This window comes from Harpia harpyja, chromosome 20, assembly GCF_026419915.1.
Source record: "Harpia harpyja isolate bHarHar1 chromosome 20, bHarHar1 primary haplotype, whole genome shotgun sequence".
NCBI lineage: Eukaryota > Metazoa > Chordata > Aves > Accipitriformes > Accipitridae > Harpia > Harpia harpyja.
In genome coordinates, this window is record NC_068959.1 from 9358491 (window position 1) to 9377086 (window position 18596).

General features: G+C 42.8%; 1 protein-coding gene across 1 annotated transcript; it reads left to right on the forward strand.

The window, feature by feature from the left end:
- Nucleotides 1-987: 987 nt before the first annotated feature.
- On the forward strand, nucleotides 988-17197 carry LSM11 (LSM11, U7 small nuclear RNA associated). Its single transcript, XM_052816654.1, has 4 exons — nucleotides 988-1446; nucleotides 5937-6076; nucleotides 6844-6927; nucleotides 8464-17197. Exons 1-4 carry the CDS (start codon nucleotides 1014-1016, stop codon nucleotides 8866-8868), a joined length of 1062 nt encoding a protein of 353 aa, XP_052672614.1. The 5' UTR covers nucleotides 988-1013; the 3' UTR covers nucleotides 8869-17197.
- Nucleotides 17198-18596: the final 1399 nt, after the last annotated feature.

Below are 18596 nucleotides of genomic sequence, written 5' to 3' on the forward strand. Positions count from 1 at the left end.
GTGTGTGTAAAAAATGGGTTTGTATTGGGTCTTATCCTCGGCACATTTTCTAATTAACTCATCCTTACAATAATAATACGTAATAAGTAAACATACCTATTTACATATGGATGCAGACTTTGGAACCAAGGTGTGGATTGTCTGTACAGCCACGGCCTTTAATTTGTATTAATATAAATGCTAGAGAAAGAAACTCCCTGTGGTATCCTCATGCATAAAGTCATACATATGATTTCATAGCTGTAGGGGAAAATGAATCTTCACAAAGTTCAAGACGTAGACTGGCGTTAGTGGCACACACTGCCCGACCCGTGTCCTATGCCTGTGCTTGTGGGTATTTCTGTAGCTGCCAAAGTCCCGTACTGTGGCCCAGTGAAGAAAGAGGTGTTTCTTCTGGAGTTGGTCTGCAGCCTCTGGCTGATGTTGTATTGCTGTAACAGGAACCGTTAAACATACGGGAACCAGTTATGAAAGATTAATGGTAGGGGGTGGAATCTGTCACAGCAAAACCCCTCTGTGGCATTAACGCGCCTTGCCTTGCTTTTCTTTGGAGAAATCTCTCTGCGCTGTATACGCTTTTACGGATTAAAACGCAAATTCTATCGCAACCGCCTTTTGCCCAGGTGCCGTTTCATGGCCCGGGACAGGTGGAGCGAGCTGCCTGCTCGGGGGAGCACCCCCAGGACAGCCGGGGGGGCTCCGGGCTGGGCTGCAGAGAGGGGCCGCAGCACAGAGACCACCGGTGGAGTCGCACCAGGGAGCTAACTGAAGGCCCAGGGAGGAGGGAAAGCGCAGCAACGCCGGAGCACCCGCGACGTCCCGGCCTGCCGCCTGTCCCGCACCCCGGGCGGCGGCAGCTCCTCCCCTCCGGTCCCGGTCCCGGTCCCGGGCGGTGCTCCGCCGTCTCCCCGCCCCGCCCCGCCCGGACCCTGCTTAGCTTGGGGGCGCGCCGGGCGGCGCGGCAGCGGCCCCTAGCGGCGGCGGCGGTCCGGGCCGCTGCCCGCCAGCCCGGCATGGAGGAGGACGAGGGGGCTGCGGGAGGCGCGGAGCAGCGGCGTCCCCGCCGCCGGCCCGGGGCCGAGCGCTCCCCGAGCCCCAGCCGCCTGGACGTGAGCTCCAGCCGCTTCGACCCGCTGCTGGCGCTCTACTCCGCCAGCACGCCGCTGCCCTTCCCCGCCGCGCCCTGCTTCAACAACCTCGCCGAGTACGAGAGCTTCCAGCGCGGCCTGCTCCGCCCGCGCGGCCGCCGCTCCGCTCCCTCCCGCCGCGGCCCGCCCGCCGCCCGCACCGCCCGCCGCGGCGGCGGCCCGACCGCCGCCGACCCCGAGCGCATCCAGCGCCTCCGCAGCCTCATGGTGAACGCGGGCCCCGAGCGGGAGGCGGCCGAGGGCGGCGCGGCGGCCCGGCGACGGCGGGCGCCGCGCAACGTCCTCACCAGGATGCCCCGTAAGGGCGCGGGCGGGCGGCCTGAGGGAGGGAGCGCGGCCCTGCGGCGGCTGAGGGCGGGAGGTGGGGTGAGGCGGCAGGTTGAGGGGTGCTGGGGTGGGGACGGGGAGCGAGGAGGGGGGGCGGCGTCAGGGCTGAGGGCGCGGGCGGGGGTGGGAGGCCGGCGGAGGGCGTGAGGGCGAGGAGTGGGCCTGCGCTGGGCTGAGGGGTGATGGAGGCCGGGGGTGGGGGGGAAGACCGTGGGGGCTGAGGTGAGGTCGAGGGGTGCGGGTTGGGCCGGAGTTTGGATGTTCGAAGCGAGGGGCGGCTGAAGATAAGTGGTGGGGTGACAGCGGGGTGTGGGTGGGTCGGGGCGGGGGGGAAATGGTGGAGTTCGGGTGGAAAATGAGACCTGCGTGCTGGGTGAAAGGCTGGGAAAACTGTGCAGAAATGAGGAACGGCGCTTCTCACGGGACTGCTTACTCAGAGGGGACACTGATTTTGTTATGGTGACGTCCTTGTCTGTTAGTTGGTTAATTACGTTCAGCCTCTTGATTTTAAGGGAAAAAGGATGAGAAACTGCTGTGCTTTCAAAAGTACTGGTTTTAATCAGATTTGAGCCCAGGCAGCTTGTAGTTAAATCATAATGGCCTCAAGGTGCAGCAAGGGAGATTTAGGTTAGATATTAGGAAAAATGTCTTTACTGAGAGGGTTGTCACACATTGGAATAGGCTGCCCAGGGAAGTGGTTGAGTCACCATCCCTGGAGGTATTCAAAAAGTGCGTAGACGCGGTACTCCATAACATGGTTTAGTGGGCATGGGTGACGGCTGGACTCGATGATCTTAAAGGTCTTTTCCAACCTAAATGATTCTATGATTCTATAACCGCAGCACAAGCCTGTAACGCACTGCTATATCATGGTTACTAACTGTACGTCCTGGGGGAATAAATACAATGCTGGCCTTTCTAGTAACGTGGTGATAGAACAGGGGATTGAGGTGGGAGGCAGCTGTGATGTTGCCATATGAGGTATCTGATGATGATGATACAAGTTTCTTGTCTAAATTTGTCTAAATTTATGCATGCAGTCAGGGTAATAGCCCCTAAATATTAAAGGGTGCAACTTGTGCACCTACACCAAGAACCAAATGGCATTGCTATCAAATGAGATGCCATTTTAGTGCACTTAATTAAAAATACTGGGTATTTATTGGAATCAAAGCACATCTTCTAATTACCAGCATCACCATAATGTTCTTTTTATAAAAAGGCAAAGCCCAAAATGTTCAATTCTGAATGCCCAAAGCAGGACTTCTTTCTTGCTCAGACACCAAAACGTAATGTATTCATTGCCATAGGTGCTGCATGATCCTAAATACCATGTCAACTTAGCGTTCCACGCAAATGCGGAGGTTCTGTTGGTGTAGGATTTCTTAAAGAACTGACCTTAAATATTGATTTAGGATCTTAATATAAAGTATCTGCATTTGGGTAACTGTGATGGAAATTGAAAAAAAACTTCTGTAAAAATTAACTTCCGTGGTGGTCTAGCAAATAAATTATATGCTTCCATTAAGAGCACGTATTTAATATCCACACATCTAAAGCTGGACAGCGTGGACTTTGAAGAAAACTGGCACAACTGACATAGAAAGTGCTATTCAGCAGTCTGGAGAGTTTTAAGAATAATTTATAGCCAAAATTGTGTGCTTTCCCTGTAAGTAGGGGGCCTGTCTGCACTGCAGGTGGGCCAGTGTTTGAAGCTTGGATTCTAAGGCAGTAGCTGCCTCTGAAAGTAACTGTGATACATGGTTTGCTGCATCCTGCGGTTGTGATGCTGTGCTCCCAGGTAGCTGTGACAAGGTATGACGTGTTCCTTAAATTCAGTAGGTCAGAAATGTAAAATGGAGCTAAAATTTTGCCTGTCATGATTTCAGATGTAGCCATAAAAGTAAGAAGGAAGCTACTTTAGCAGTGCCTGTTTTGGATCAGTTCAGGAGAAGCTATTTCTAATTACTTTGCATTTACCAAGGGGCAGAGAACTCATGTGCAAATGGTTACTACAGAGCAGTTAGAAAGGCATTTGATAGTGTTCTGAGTTATTTCAGCTATTCTAACTTGCTTTGCTCTTGGTTTGTTGGGTTTTGGGTTTTTGTGGGTTTTGTTTTTTTTTTTTCAATCTTGCCTCTTAATAAAGTCTACCCTGAGGGCAGGGACTTGAACTTAACCAGAGTTTGGATCTTTAGTTTCTCCTTCCTGGGGTACTTGCCCTCTGGCTTACAGTAGTTTTCTAGTCATTCTTCAGAATCCTGGTATTAAGCATGTGCCTATTTTATACAAATAGGGATTGGATTTTGAGTACAAAACCACCTAGGTAACTCTTTTCCCTATGGATTGAAAAATTATTAATATTGGTACTTAACAGCATCAAAAGCTGTAGGCAAATCTAGCTGCATGCAGAGCCTGGTCATTACAGGCTTTGATGCTTGCAGAAGAGGTATGTTGCAAAAATAAGCTCCTTGCGTTGCTGGTTTTATTTTTTCCAAGAAGTGGATGTCAGATTGTTGAAAGGGTTTTGGATGATGTGTTCTGCCCTTTTGATCAGGTGAAGTTGGAGGTTTGCCCTGGTGAAGCTGGAACCTTATGCAGCAAGGAAAAGTGGGAAAAGCATGTATTGTCTAGATTTGGCAGAGCTGTAAAGTAGTGTTTTCTACTAGGCCTAATGGGGTGCCAACAAGCAAAGGCATAGCTGGAAATAAGGATTGTACTTGGGTATTTATAAGAAGTAGATAAAGTTCCTATGTAAAGGGAACATTGGAATCTAAAATCTAAAAAAAAATCTAAATCTAAAATGATCTGTAAATTCGCAGGTTTGGTTAGAAAAAATACTGTTATCTGATTAAAAGCATCTATCTGATGTAGTGATGGTGTCATCTGTGGTTCCCGTGATGGACTTGTGAATTCAGAACATAAGTTCGTCATCAGTTTGGCTGAAGGAAGCACAGAGACTCATGAAAAGACCCCATAAGGAAAGCTGGGAGGTACTGAGCTTATGCTCTGTGTGAAAGCAATTTTCTCCAGCTATCCAGCTGAAGAGGGCTGGCAAGAAGACAATGGATCTCAAAAAATAAATGTGATTAGGTTAATTCAGAGGAAACTGCTTTAGATTTCCCTGCTGTGGCTAAGAATTACCATGCAGTCAAATACTGCAGATCAGCTATCATACGGTAACGTTTTACATTGACAGGATGCATCTTCTAGTGTTCAAATCAAACCTTGCATACATAGTCCCTAAAGCACAAGGCAAGACATCATCTCTGACTCAGGTATTTTATTAATATGAAGAACTGTGTGAGATTTTAGACCAATACTCTTCCCTGACTCTTAGTAGGAATTGTACAGCAATCCTGGGGCTGTGTTTGCACAAGCAAATGGGTAGCTGTAATTTACCACTGAAATGGCTTTGCCATGGTGTGAGTAGAAGTTGTTAAGTAAATAATATCTATGCCTCTAAATAACTTACACTTGCAAAGATTTCTAGTGTGCAGATAAGGCTTGTGTGTACCACGTAAGCTTTATGTTTTACTGCATTCCTTTGGTTTTGCCCTGAATAAAACCATTATTGTTCGGTGGTTTAGCATGGTTTCATTGGTGGCTGCTTATAGTAATTTTATTTCTTTGCTAGAGACTTGTACATCTTTGAAGTACATTTGGCTGGCTGCTGAAAGTTTAACTGAAACAATACATTTTCATCAATTTAAACTGATCCAATTTAGTTAGTTGAAGAACTTTGAGTCATTCGTTGTTTCAGAAATGTCCTTGTAAAGAAAAGGAACACATCTGATACAATACTTTAACAGATTGTAACTAATCTGAGGTAGCCTTAACTAGGCATTAGTCTTTTCTGCAAAATTACCTCTGCCTCCGTGAGCCTTCTGTTCCCTCTGAACCACTTTTATTTAAGATTAGCATTACTTAGTATGTTTTTGAAATGTAGCAAAAAGATTTGCAGCTAAGGCTGATTTGGCTGCAGGTTATGCAAAGCGAAACCTTCATATTTTCTGAAGTCTTTGCTGTCCCCACTGTAAGAAGAGTTTTGGTGGTCTAGTAGAATCATAGAATCATTTAGGTTGGAAAAGACCTTTAAGATCATCGAGTCCAACCATCATCCATGCCCACTAAACCATGTTATGGAGTACCCCGTCTACGCACTTTTTGAATACCTCCAGGGATGGTGACTCAACCACTTCCCTGGGCAGCCTGTTCCAATGTGTGACAACCCTCTCAGTAAAGACATTTTTCCTAATATCTAACCTAAATCTCCCTTGCCGCAACTGCAGTGCATTACAGTGCTCTGGGGCTTCTTATTTCTTTTGCTGTGAAGACAAATGTTGTACCAAGATCTGCCATACTTCTGCATAGAGTGGATTTCTACGTATTTTTTATATATATATATATATATATATATGTATTTTGTTGAAGACTGGTGATGTTGTCTTTCTGTTGTAGTCCATGAAGGCAGCCCACTGGGGGAACTTCATCGCTGTGTCCGAGATGGTGTAAAAATCAATGTCCATATCCGCACTTTCAAAGGGCTTCGTGGAGTCTGCACAGGGTTTTTGGTTGCATTTGACAAGTTCTGGAATATGGTAATTATTGTTCAAGCCCTTGATTTATACCTGCTATATCGAAAACTTGAAATTTGCAAAAGGTTTAAGCAAACTACATTTTGAGAAGATTAATGTGGTATTGTAGTTCATACAGCTAATTTTCTCTGGCACTGAGTGCTGGGTTTCAGACCTGAGTGGTGCTTGGTGGTAGATTGGTACATCTGAGAGGTGCCTAACCATCTTAGAGAGGTTTTAGGTGAGAGAGAACCTTTGAAGAGTTCCCAACATCTTCAAAGGTTTTGTATAAGAACCCAGGAAGGTGGAATATGAGGAATATCAGAAGCTTCCAAAGCTTTCTCTGCAAACCCCAATCTTCTTATAGTGGTAGCTACTTCTGTATTTTTTCACTAACACATCACTGGGATGTCAGTGACAAAAGCTTTTCCCTGTGTTCTACCTCGTGAAGATCTTAAAGACAGTGCATGGAAAAGCAGCTATTAAATATTTGTGAGACTGGAGCTGTGAAAAGTTTGGAAATGGTGGGGGGGATGAGAGGGGGAAGGATTTTGCAGGCAAGGCTCTCAAAGATTTGCAAGTAATGCAGAATGGATGCTAGGCTTTGCTGTTGCTTTTATACCTCAGTACAACTTAGATGATTAAGAAACCAGCTCCAAAGCACAGCTTGTTCCTAGGGTGGATTTTCTTTCAGATAGAACATAATTTCATAGTGCTATGACACAAAGCTGGTCCAAAGCTTCTTCATGTTTTCTTTTAATTTTGACCTTTCCATTTCTTTTATCTTCTAGGCCCTGACAGACGTGGATGAGACGTACAGGAAACCAATAATGGGCAAAGCTTTCTACGCAGAACCTCAACTCACACTAACCCGGGTATATAACCATCTCCAGTTTTCTTTTTTTTTTTTTTTTTTTGTATCTCCTTTTCAAAGTAGTAAAAGAGGAGTATTGATTGGAAAACTGTATTTACATTTGAAATATTTTACCTCCTTTTATTACAGATGACTCTAAAATGGCTTGAACTGGGGCAAAAGAAACCAGTTTTCTGACCTCTTTGAAAGTACCTTGGCTGTAGTTCAGTGTTACAGAAGTTCCACTTCAGAGTTCCTAGTATCAGATCACAGTTGCTGCCACTGCTTAGTGCAATATGCTGACTTTCTATAAGCTCGCTCTGTGGCTTTTGATTTATTCGTTCTGTGCATTTTTTGCACCCATGACTGATCCAGTCCACGTTTGTCCTGCCAGGTGATTTGGCAGTGCGTAACTATGATACTGGTGTTCCTGGAGCGACAGTCTTTGTCTCCAGCCAATGAAACAGCACGTCTGTTTGGACACTTGAACTTCTAGTCTAGGTACTGTGAAGCCCAAGATTCTGCACATTGCTCCAAAGCGAGACACACTCTAGGATCCAGCTGCAAAAAAAGATGTTTACGAAGTTGAGAACTGAAGAGATGATAGATGAACTTCTGAACAATGAAGGAAAAAAAAAATTTGACAGGGCTGTGCCTGTTGAATGGCATAGCTCTGGGCCTTTTGAACATCAGAGAAGCATCACAAAAACTTTTAAACAGTTTCATTGCAAGGAATTTGCTTTCAAATTCCTGCCATTTAAATCTATTTTCTGATCGATCCCACTCTTCCTTTTTTAAAGATTACTTAAAAATAATCAAGTTGTCATTGTTCCTTTAGCCCACTCTAACAGGGATTGGCTTTCCATCCTGTTGCTGGGAAGAGACAGGCTAACTGAGAATCCTTTTAATTTGTCAGTATTTCATAAAAGCTTGTCTGCTGCCAGAGTGAAAGCAGTTTCTTTTCCAGTTTCAGCACCATGTATTCTTAGATTAATGAGTTCGTGCAGTGCTTTGGATCTGCTGCTCTAGCTTTTATTATTTTTCTGTTGTTTGTGGTCTGCTCACCTCCCAGAACACCTGCATGGCATCTTTTAGTTTGTTTTGGGGAACACAAGAGGTCCATCATTTTTTCAGTATATGCTCTTTGCTGATTGAGGCCCCTTATGTTAGGGATTCGTGTCCTGTCTGAAGACACAAGGATGGAAATCTCTCTCATACTATCTGACAATGTTACAAGAGCATTGGGGAAAGTGAGCTAATGGAGCAACTTGGTAGCTTTCTGTTGTTCCTGACCAAAGTTAAATGCTACTGCACATCAGTATTGCTCCCCAAATTAAATTTGTCAGTGCTCACATAAAGACACTCACGTGCATGCAAGACATCCTTATGTCCCTGTTTGGCAAGAAAATGTAGTTTTTATTGCTGGTAAAGATTCTTCACTAATTATGTATTTTCAGCTCTGATTTGGGATCGTATACGCAAATACCATGTAGAAATGCTGAACAAGCGACCTCTCGTTTTATGAATGTGGTCATACACATAAATGTGTTTTTTACAGCTGTTTGACAGACTCAAACTGCAGGAGTCCTCAGTAAAGAAGGGAGCTGACTCAAAGACTGTCTCAGAGGAGCTAGCCCTGACAAATGACTCTCAGACGCTGGGGTTGAAAGTTGGATCAGGACGAGGGAGAGCAGAAGATGAGCGCGAGAGGCAGAAACGCTTGGGCAGAGCTGGAGAAAAGAAGATGCCAGGTGACAGTCTGCATCTGGCTGCCAGAGGTGAAGCTGATGTGGGTAGCGGGACTGCCCACACAGAGGGTGCCAATGCTGGTGGTACCCGTGCAAGAAGCCAGTCACGGAGAAGGCGGCGGCCCAAAGTGGATTATCAACAGGTGTTCACACGTCACATAAACCAGATTTTTATTCGAGGAGAGAATGTCTTGCTTGTCCATTTAGCACATTGACTTGGCTGAGCCTTCGTCAGTGTATTTATTTGATAGCATGAATTGCCGCTGCAGCTCTCATTGCTATTTAGCGTTCTCATTAAGTGTGATGCTACTGTGACTGGTTTCCCGTTGCCATAACAAGGTAGGGGAAATAATTTTAACTGGAGCATCCTGAGCTTGATGCCAAAGCAGCCTCCTTGATCTCTGTTGGGGGTCTCAGGACATGGTCAGCAACACAGTTGTTTCTGTGAGATGAGGGAGGTAAGCACAGATCCCACTGCTCCTTAAAAAGAAGCTAAATGGAGAGGGTTGGAAGAGATTTTTGGTGTATTCAGTTATAGGAGCTAATTGTGGCACATGTTTAAGGAGCTTAAGATTAGATCTCCACCTGAAATGAATCACAAATGCTATTTTGCATCTTCTGAGTAATCTCGAGAGAAGATTGCTAATGAAACCAACAGTTTATCTGCTGTTGTTATGTGGATGTCTTCTTTTCCAGACATAATTCTGACAGTCATTTTGAAGTAGTCTATAAAAAGGTGGAGCGACATGCTGCTGATGGCTATTAGCCTCTTCCTCATAGTTAGCTCTGTAATGCCCTGTGTGATAGAAAACCTCTTAACTGAAAACTGCTCTTTTTCTGTGAATGATGGCAGGGCTTTTATTTTTTTTCAATACCAAAGCTTAGGCTTCTATTTGTAATGCTGTGCTTTAGCCCTCTGTCACCAGCAAGCAGCTAATGTAGCTGATCCAGGGACCTCCATATTTGGAGTTTATCTGTGAATGTTGTGGATGCAGATGGAAAATTGTACTTTTATATTTCACCCATTCGCTACTTATTGTAATAGTGAGGTTTGCAAAGATGTAGTTTTTCTTGTCAGATATAAGTGTTTGTGCTGAGCACAATTGTACTGTATCTAAGCGCCTTTCAAGTTCCCTCTATTGAAACTAGAGGTGCTGTGTCTCCAGCAGTTCTCATGGAGCAGAAATCTTCGTGGGTCTTTCCTATCCATGTGAATGATGCATCATCTAATTCCAGTTGAACTGAGCTTTGGAGGTGTCCCTAAAAGTGTTTTGAAGTATAAAAGTCAAACTCGGCTCATCAGTGGTTTTATTTTAGCAAGGTTGTTAAGCTACTGTAGATGAGGCCAGGCTTCTGTGGGTATAAACTGCTTTCCAAGAGACCTACATGCAGAAGTTTGAGGGTAAATGAAACTGTTACATTATGTAGCCTGTTCCCTGAGTTGTCAAAGGACACTAGATTTCACACTGCTCTTCCTGTATTCATCTCAACTACCTTATGCTTTGCAGCAGCTGCATGTGTTTAAGATGAAGTTGGGAAATTGCTTTATAGCAGGTCTTGTATTGCATATAGAGGTCATAAGTCCTCAAACTGAGTGGCTGTACTCTCAGTGACATCTATTTTTGTTGCTGCAAATGCAGCATACTGCTTGCTTGTCATTAGGGGTATGTCTGGTGTTTGGGTGAATTACAGAAATCATTTAGCAGGAGTTCATGGACACACAAAGCAGCTGTATGCCTCTGGGGGAGCCTGAAACTTTTACGTCAACATTTCAGATGACGTGGGGCTTGGACGGCTGATCAGCTGAGCCACTGAGCTGCAAACCCAAGTTTAGCCTGGGACAGAAGTGCCTCAGCATAAAAAGTACTGTTGAGGCAAAGCAGTTTCACCAAGAGTGAAAAAAAAGAAAATAAAAAAGGAAATAATATCTACAGTTTCTTATTATACATAGCTTTATTACTGTAATCCCTTCCTACTATGAACTGAGACTAGGCACTGAAAAGATTCTTCTCTTGGAGGTTCTTGTTTCCTCTCCTTTTAGGCTGTTCTTGTTTGTGTGCATGTAGTCTGCAGTTCTTCCCTCCCCCTCCTCCCCGCCTTCTGTCAGTACTTTGTCTCCTCAGGATGTTCTAAACTCTGGTTTAGGAAGATTGCTCTTGTATTCACCCCTAGCTGTCTTGGCTTTCTGAACTTTTCTGGTTGGCTTTCTATGTGGTTGCTAACTCATCAGAACCCTCGCAAATTATGAGAAACATGTGAAGCTAGAAACAAGGGGCTTATTTCTGCTCCTGACTTCTCAGCAGCTTTTATTGCAAGTGAATATTTTTCTTCGTTATGTTTTTGGTTGTGGGTTGTTTTTTTCCCCCTCTGCTTTCTGACTTTTGTTTTTATTTCAGTTGCTTGGGATGACTTATCGCTGCCTTTTCCATTCATGCCAAAGGCTACTGGTTTTGATCTCTCTTCTTTCCTTCATACTTGACCAAAGGGTGTCAAATCTCCGCTCAGGCCTATGTAATATGACATCTAATTGTATTCTTGCTTTTCTTTACCTCATATTTTTAATTATCTTTGTCTGCCTAGGTTATACTGCCTTGTGCATTAAATAAGATACAACTACCATGAATGTTCTTGTGGCTGTACTGCCGCCTTTCCTTGTCAGTTGTCACTTCACCAAGTTCTCAGTTGCTACTAGAAGTCTCTGTTTCCTTTCATCAGAATTTTTTCTCTGAAACCTTGCAGGTGTTTGTTGCTTCACATCTACAAGTCTCTTTTTTTACATTTTATGAAAAATGCTGGTGCTTAGACTTGCGTTTGTGCCTTGATTTTTATATCGTCACTGACCTGTTCTTCCAAAATCATCACCTCAGTCAACAAACCTGGTTAAGAACTACACAGTTTGTCTACTTTTTTTGCTCTACCTCATTATTAAACTGTTCCTCCTCTATTATTGTTGTCTCATCTGTGCAGTTGGTTAAAATTCTCTCTTCCAGTTTGGATTTAATGGCTTATTTGTGATTCTTCATTTGTTTCCTGCTTCCCCATCCACCTCTTTCATTATTTCCAAGCTGCTTCCTAAATACAGCCTCTTGTACAACTTCAGATCTTCCAAAATGTCTTCCTTTTCCCTACTTTTTCTGACGTTGTATCTTTTTAAAGCCCATTATCAAAATGCTATTTTATGAATTTTGTCTCTTTCAAGCATAGCATTTGTGATTTTTGTCTTTCAAGCATCATGATTGTGACTAAGCAAGTGATCCAGTATGTGTGTTGTCACTTGCATGTTTAATACTTAAGATAAAGTTGCTCTTTCAATAAAATTGAATGTGATGTTCTGAAATGAAGTCTTCTACCTCACTTAAGTATTCATGTAAATCTGTTTAAAAAAAAAAAAAGAAAACAACCCTTGGAAACAAAGGAGCTTTGGATTTTTTATTGTTTCTGGTTATTTCTTTCCATGTTTTTCCTTGTCCAAACTCAGCATAAAATCCATGTTCTTTGTTCAAAAAGCTGTCTGCTCCTAACCATTGCTCTATTGCTGCAGTGTCACAAAGATGGTGTGAGCATAGACACCTGAAGTCATTATGCTAAAGAATGAAGAGTAGGAGCAGGAGGCAGTCTTAAGAAACAGAGCGCTGTGTGAGAATGAAAAAGCTTTGGGCCAAATTTAAAGAACTCCCTGGAAAGGATCCACATACTAGTTGCAACCTGTCCAGTATTTCTAGGACATTGTTCACCCTGGTGCTCAGCAGTGATTCCTAAAGCATGTTTATGGTGAGGTACCGAATTACTGCAAGGAGCAGTTTTCTGAACTACCTTTGAAGATGTGTTGTGATAATTTGAGAATTTTTTAGAATAATTTCTAAAATAGCAGACAAATGCGAAACTTGTGAAATGTTAGTGATGCCAGCGGCAGAAACAATGTAATGCAATAGTCTTGGAATGTGATGTCACGGATATATCTCACAGTGTCATTGTGTATGTTTTCATTGCCAACACAGTTCAGTAGGGAGCCAAGTCTCATGGTTACTTTAAGAGTGGTGATTTTATTTGTATGGTGATATAATTCTAGGGACCTTTGCATATAGTCCGAATGGGGTTTTCATGGAACCACAGCATAAAACCTTGCTATGCTGTGGGAATGCAGGGAAACTGGTAGGGAGAATCAGGCTGAAAGCTGCAGTTATGTGTATTATATGGTATGATATGTATCATATGATACAATATGGTATCATATGTATGGGTACCCTAGAGTTATGAGTATCATGGCTGGGATTATTTCTTTAGCACAGGTGCTTCATTTTTATCAAACACTTAAACAGGGCTGTGGTAGTAGAATAGATAAGGCCAAAGGAAAAAAAGGAGCTTATAAAAAGTGTGGTTTTACTTCCTCCTCTCAACTGACTTGTCCAGCTTGTTAATTGCTTGGAAGTTTTTTTTCCTGATCTAGAGACAGATACTTAGCGTGTCCTCACCAGGGGGTTACTGAAGTAGTGGGCGTACTGTTTTCCATCTGCTGCTTGTCCTTCAGTTTCTGGATTCATTGTTGCTGATGCAGCTTTCCCTTCTGTATCATTTGGAAGCAGGGCAAGGTCTCTCAGTGGGAGTAGGCTTGACTGCCCACTATTTTTTTTCCCCCTCCCTAAGGAATGTTACCCTGTGTAGTTTTGCATCCAGATAGCCTTTGGCTATTCTTGATTTTCATACTAGTCTCTGCAGACTTTTGGAATTATTTGATCACAAGAATTATGTATCTTGGATCAGTTGGAGTAAACTGATTTTTAAAAAAAAATTTTTTTTTTTTTTTTTTTTTACTTATTTTTCTTCCCACAGTCCTAGGTTTTCCTAGTTTGCTGTTGCAGTCACCCACTTGCACCTATGAATCACCATGGGTGAAGAAGTGTCCAGGAAAAAAGAAGCAGAGAAAAAAGATGTCTAATTTTTGTTGAATTTGACATTCTGCCCAACATGCTGCCCACGCTTACCCTTTCTATTGCTTACTGGCACTGACCTAAATGAGACAAGTGGAAACAATGATTTCATCTAGAATCTTGAAAGAAAATGGAAAGGCAGCAGGGACAGCAAACTGAAAATACTCTAAGTTTCTAAAGATGTATATCTCCCAGTAAACTTCCTGTCTTTGATTAAACAGATCAGAATTCTAACCACTATCTTAAACTGCAAGCTCTGCAACTGGATAAAATTGGAAGGCACAGTATTACACCCTTTCAGAGGCAATGCAGCAGCAGTAGCAATGATGCAGTGATTCTGTCAGCCAGGCAAGCTCTTTCCTGAGAAGCTGTTGAGTTATATGTTAGTCTCTGCCTCAAAGCATAACTGCAAAATACTGCGAATTAATATGAATATGTTTTCTCTCCTGCCTGCATTGCAAAGTGTAAAACATAAATGCTAAAGCGTGCATCTTCTGCAACCCAGAACTATTCCAGTTCATGCTTTTACTTCTTGACATTGGCTTAAACGTTTGAAGTTTGTACTATAGCAATCCTAAGACAGTCTTTGCTATAACATTATGAAAGGCTAACACTTACTAGAAATGATACTGAAAAACTAAGGTATTACAGAATTTGTGGAATTCTTATTGTAATTAAGGTATTGCAAACCAAAAGTATCTATTCCTAAGGATATTATCAAGATGCACAAATGGAAATGTGTGAAGCCACAACTGGAAGAAGAGAGGATAAAGAAATACTTCCCTTCTTCTAGTGAAGGAAGATGATCTTCCTAGAGCAAGACAGTAATTTCAAAGCTCATTCTCCCAGTTTGCAGGCTTGATGGTAGGTGGGCCTAAACAGGCCAAAACTTAAAGTGAATTCAGCATGCACAAAAAACAGAGCTGAAAGAGGCATGGCTCAGTTTGCAGACTTGAGTATCAACAGCCTAACTTTACAGAGTTTCTAGAGAAGCAACTCCATTTTACAGTCCTAAAGTCTACAGCATTAGCTCCTTGCAGAGTTTTCTTGGCATTATTACCCTTGCCTATAAGAAGATGACAAATACAAAGGTCGTGATGTGCAGTTCTGTATTATCTTTTTCAAGATGCTGCAATGTACACAGTGGTGAGATCTGACTAGGTGGACGGAGGAAGACAGGGGCAGCCAGCCGCAGTAGAAACTGAAGGGGAGAGACCTAAAATCTTTGCAATACCCTTCTGGCTAATGAGCTAGAAGTCTAGCAAAGTAGGATGGACTCCAAGCTGAGCTTCATTTTTAAATTTACCAAAAATATTAATACCCTGTTAGGATATACTTGGACCAAAAGATAAGAATGCACTCAAGTTTTCATTTAGAAACTTTAACTTGGTCAGACTTTTTTCCAGCAGTGCCTCTCTCACATTCAGATAAACATTATTACAAATATTTTGTTAAAAGTACTGTGCTGTTCATGTAGCCAGTAATGTTCATTTCATATCTAAAAGGTGCTTTTAACAGCCACTGTCATTAGAAGGAAACACCCATTTTCAGGAGGTAACATGTCTTTTCTTCTATTCTGATTTACAACCTAAGATGAAATTGGCAACAGCTGGATATAGGTGAAGCAGTTAAAATTTGCTTGGAAAGAAAAACCAATTTTTTAAAAATCACAGCTTTTTCTGTCAGGTGTTGCCAATGTATAAGCAGGAAAAAGCATCAATTGTTACATGGTAGAAATGTTGTGGAGAAAAACCTTACTATTTAAGAGCATCCTTTGCTGCTGTCTTTTTTACCTATTAGCAGCCTGGGCAGAAAAAAAAAAAATGACGCCCCTTGGGAAGAGATAGGCAAGGCAGTCTGATGGTCCTCCTCCAGGTGGGCGCTGCAGGATCAGTGCACTTGATGAAGACTTTTCTTGATGGAAAAAAATGTGTGTAATCTACTGTAAGTATAACGTGTACCTCTCTGTACATTTTCCTAACTATAGGCTTTCATGGCATGCTGAAAGTGGGAAAGCAGGCAAAGAAAAAGGAGGAGAGAGGAATTACTTTACTTGGTGATAACTCCTTGAAATGGGAGGTTGCTTTCTAGCCTGTACAGTTTGGTATAGTTTGGCCAGCATTGGGCAGTTGTGCTCTATAGGTGAAGGGGGTATATGCAGAGACAGTTCTCAAGTGCAGCCTCTGTTATGTTGTGAGCGTTTCACCGTGCATGAACTGTGCCCCAGAAGTCTCTGCCAGACTCCATCTCTAATAACTGACATGTTTGATCTTGCCTCTAAAATTTTGCAGAGGAAACCCAGTGGGAGAAAAAACAAGTAAGCAAATTTCCCCTTTTGAGGCAGGGATGGTAGGAGGCTTGGTTGTCCTTGTTAGCTTCCTTGGGGGTGCAGGAGAAAGGACTACTTTAGTGGAGGAATATCAGAGATGGCTTGTCTCGTGATGTTTACAAGTCCTTTTAGATGTCACTGTAAGTGCTCTTAGCTGGTAGAAGTGAAGGCCTTTCAGGGAAGGAAAATGCCTTCTGATGTTCCTGGATAACTATTTTATTAGCTGCTAGCTTCATAGTGTACACTTGGATGACTTAGCTGAAGAAAATTAGTACACCTGAGACTTTCAGTCAGTCTTGTATTCGTTTAGAATGAAAAGTAGTTTGATCAGTTTGTGTGAAAACATATCCATCCTTTTTTCCTCTCAAAAGATCAGTGCTCTCCCTCAGGAAAGAAATGAAAGCTGCTCCCACTCCTATAGCGATTGCTTCTGATTTCCACTGCTTCAGAGCAAAGTGCAGCTGTGTCATTGTATCTTCAGTGTGACAGATCATTCTGAGATGAGAAAATGAGAGAAGTGTTCGGTTTCTTTAAAACTAAAATGGGCATTATGAGGGGAGCAGTTGTGTTGACCTCTTTTCAAATGGTACTTGCATCCACTGTAGTTGCATGGATTGGGGCTTATTAACCAATTAGTCATGTATAAAACTTCCTTAACGAACCACAGAGGAGCAGCATGACCTACCAGACTGACATGGGATTAGAAGTCAGGTGCTGACAAATTCTGATCTCTCTACTGCCACTCACTCACTGAATGGCCTTGGCAAGTCACTTCCCTCCCTCTCCCTTATGCTCCACGGCTGTAATACATCTGAGAGCAATCCTTGCCTGTCTCGCAAGGATTTGGGGAAGTGGCGAGTGCTATACAAGTGCCAAGTATTGTTATTAAAACTATAATATGTCAGGTAACGCAGATACATAGATCATCTGCCCTCTTCAGGCACTTGACTGTTAGCCTTATGTCTCGGCACACTGAAAATGTGCAGGATATCAGGTACAATGACGCACTTCAGTCTTGAAATTGCTTATGTCTTCAAGGTCAGATTTGGTGACTTCAATATCTGTTTCACAGCTGCAATACCATGTTTTGATCGAATGGTGATAAAAGAGAGTGTAACTCGTTTGTAATTCCTTCTCTGTCTTCCTAAATATTTTGTTTCTTAGGAAGCTGATGCTGCTATGAACATATTGAATAATACTGAATTTGCAATATTCTGCTTTCCAGATATAAATGTTTATATTTAAAATTGCTAAGACTGCAATGCAATAAATATATCCATGTAACAACTTGCTTCAAAGCATTTTTTTTTTTGTGCTCTGTCAATATGCTTGCGTCAGTGATGAAGCTGCTACTGCAGCGGTTAGGACAGATGCCTGGATGTGGAGACCACCAGGTTTGAATGCTAGCACTGCTATCTAGTCACGTTATTTGGGGGCAAACCAGTCACCTGTGTGTTCAAAAGTGTATTAATGTACAAAATAAGAACATCATTATACCTGTCTTTTAGAGGTGCAGAAGGGAAGTGAACTTCATGTTGAAGAGCATAAGAACTATTGGCCTGATCACTCAAAGATCTGTTACCTTAGTGTGTGGTCTTCCACCATGCCATCAGGAGATGGTTTTCCAGGAATCGGGGAGGTCCAGAGCCAGCATCCAAGCATCTGGTCCAGCGTGTGCATAGCCAGTGGGGAACCTGACTTCCAGGAACCTTTTTATTCCCATGGTAAATGATGCTGATGTATTTGGATCAGAGATGCTAACTATATGGATGCAGCTTTGTAGAGATGGTAACATACCTGTGCTCTGGAATTCAGATGTTTGCTAAAAAGAGTAATTCCCATTGCAACCTGGGAACTGTTCAAAGAGAACAAAATCTGCAGTTTAAAGCCACTACTGGCAATATGAGGATGCATGTAATGAGAAGGATCAGACGGGGGAATTCACAGAAGAGGTCTGCAACCTATTGACTTTCATTTGCATTTTAAAGTGGTGTTTTACACTGAGAGTCTGCCCAGTCTTCCATGTGTCTGATGTTTCCCTGATGTCTTACAAGATGATTTACAGTCAATGTGGCAGTAGACTCTTGCTCTTTTAGATTGCAGTTCTGTCCATTTAATTTACAAGTGCAAAGCACATGAGTTTTGCTTTGATATTCATGCAGGTGCTTAAGGGTGTGTGCTCAAATACCTTCCTAATTTGGAGTCAAAACTGTTGATTAAACTGCAACAGTTGTACTCCTGAGCTCTTGGGGAAACAAGTTCTGTACTGCCACAAAAAACCTTACCTGAGCTTTTCTCGTTGTGTTTTACAGCTCATAAATATTAAAAAAACAAACTCTGTAACTTTTCTAGTGTGGAAAGGCCAGTTAAAACATGGTGCCACCTGAACTAGAAACTTGATCTCCTGTGTGGATGTAGCAGATTGGAGCATTTCAGCCCTTTCTGTGCTGCCATGAGAGAAGTCAGATGGCCAGGTTAGCTCCTGACGTGGATGTGAAGAGCTCACCCAGCCCTCTCCACCTGCTCCATCGTGAGTGCAATAATGTCTGACCTTGCTCCAGCTGCTCTTAAAGCAAATACCTCTGCTGTTGTCAGTTTGCTTCCTGTGATTTGTGGTGTGGGTTGGTTTTTTTTGCATGCAGGGGACATACGTTTGAGAGTATTTAAGCAGGTAGTCTTCTCGTAC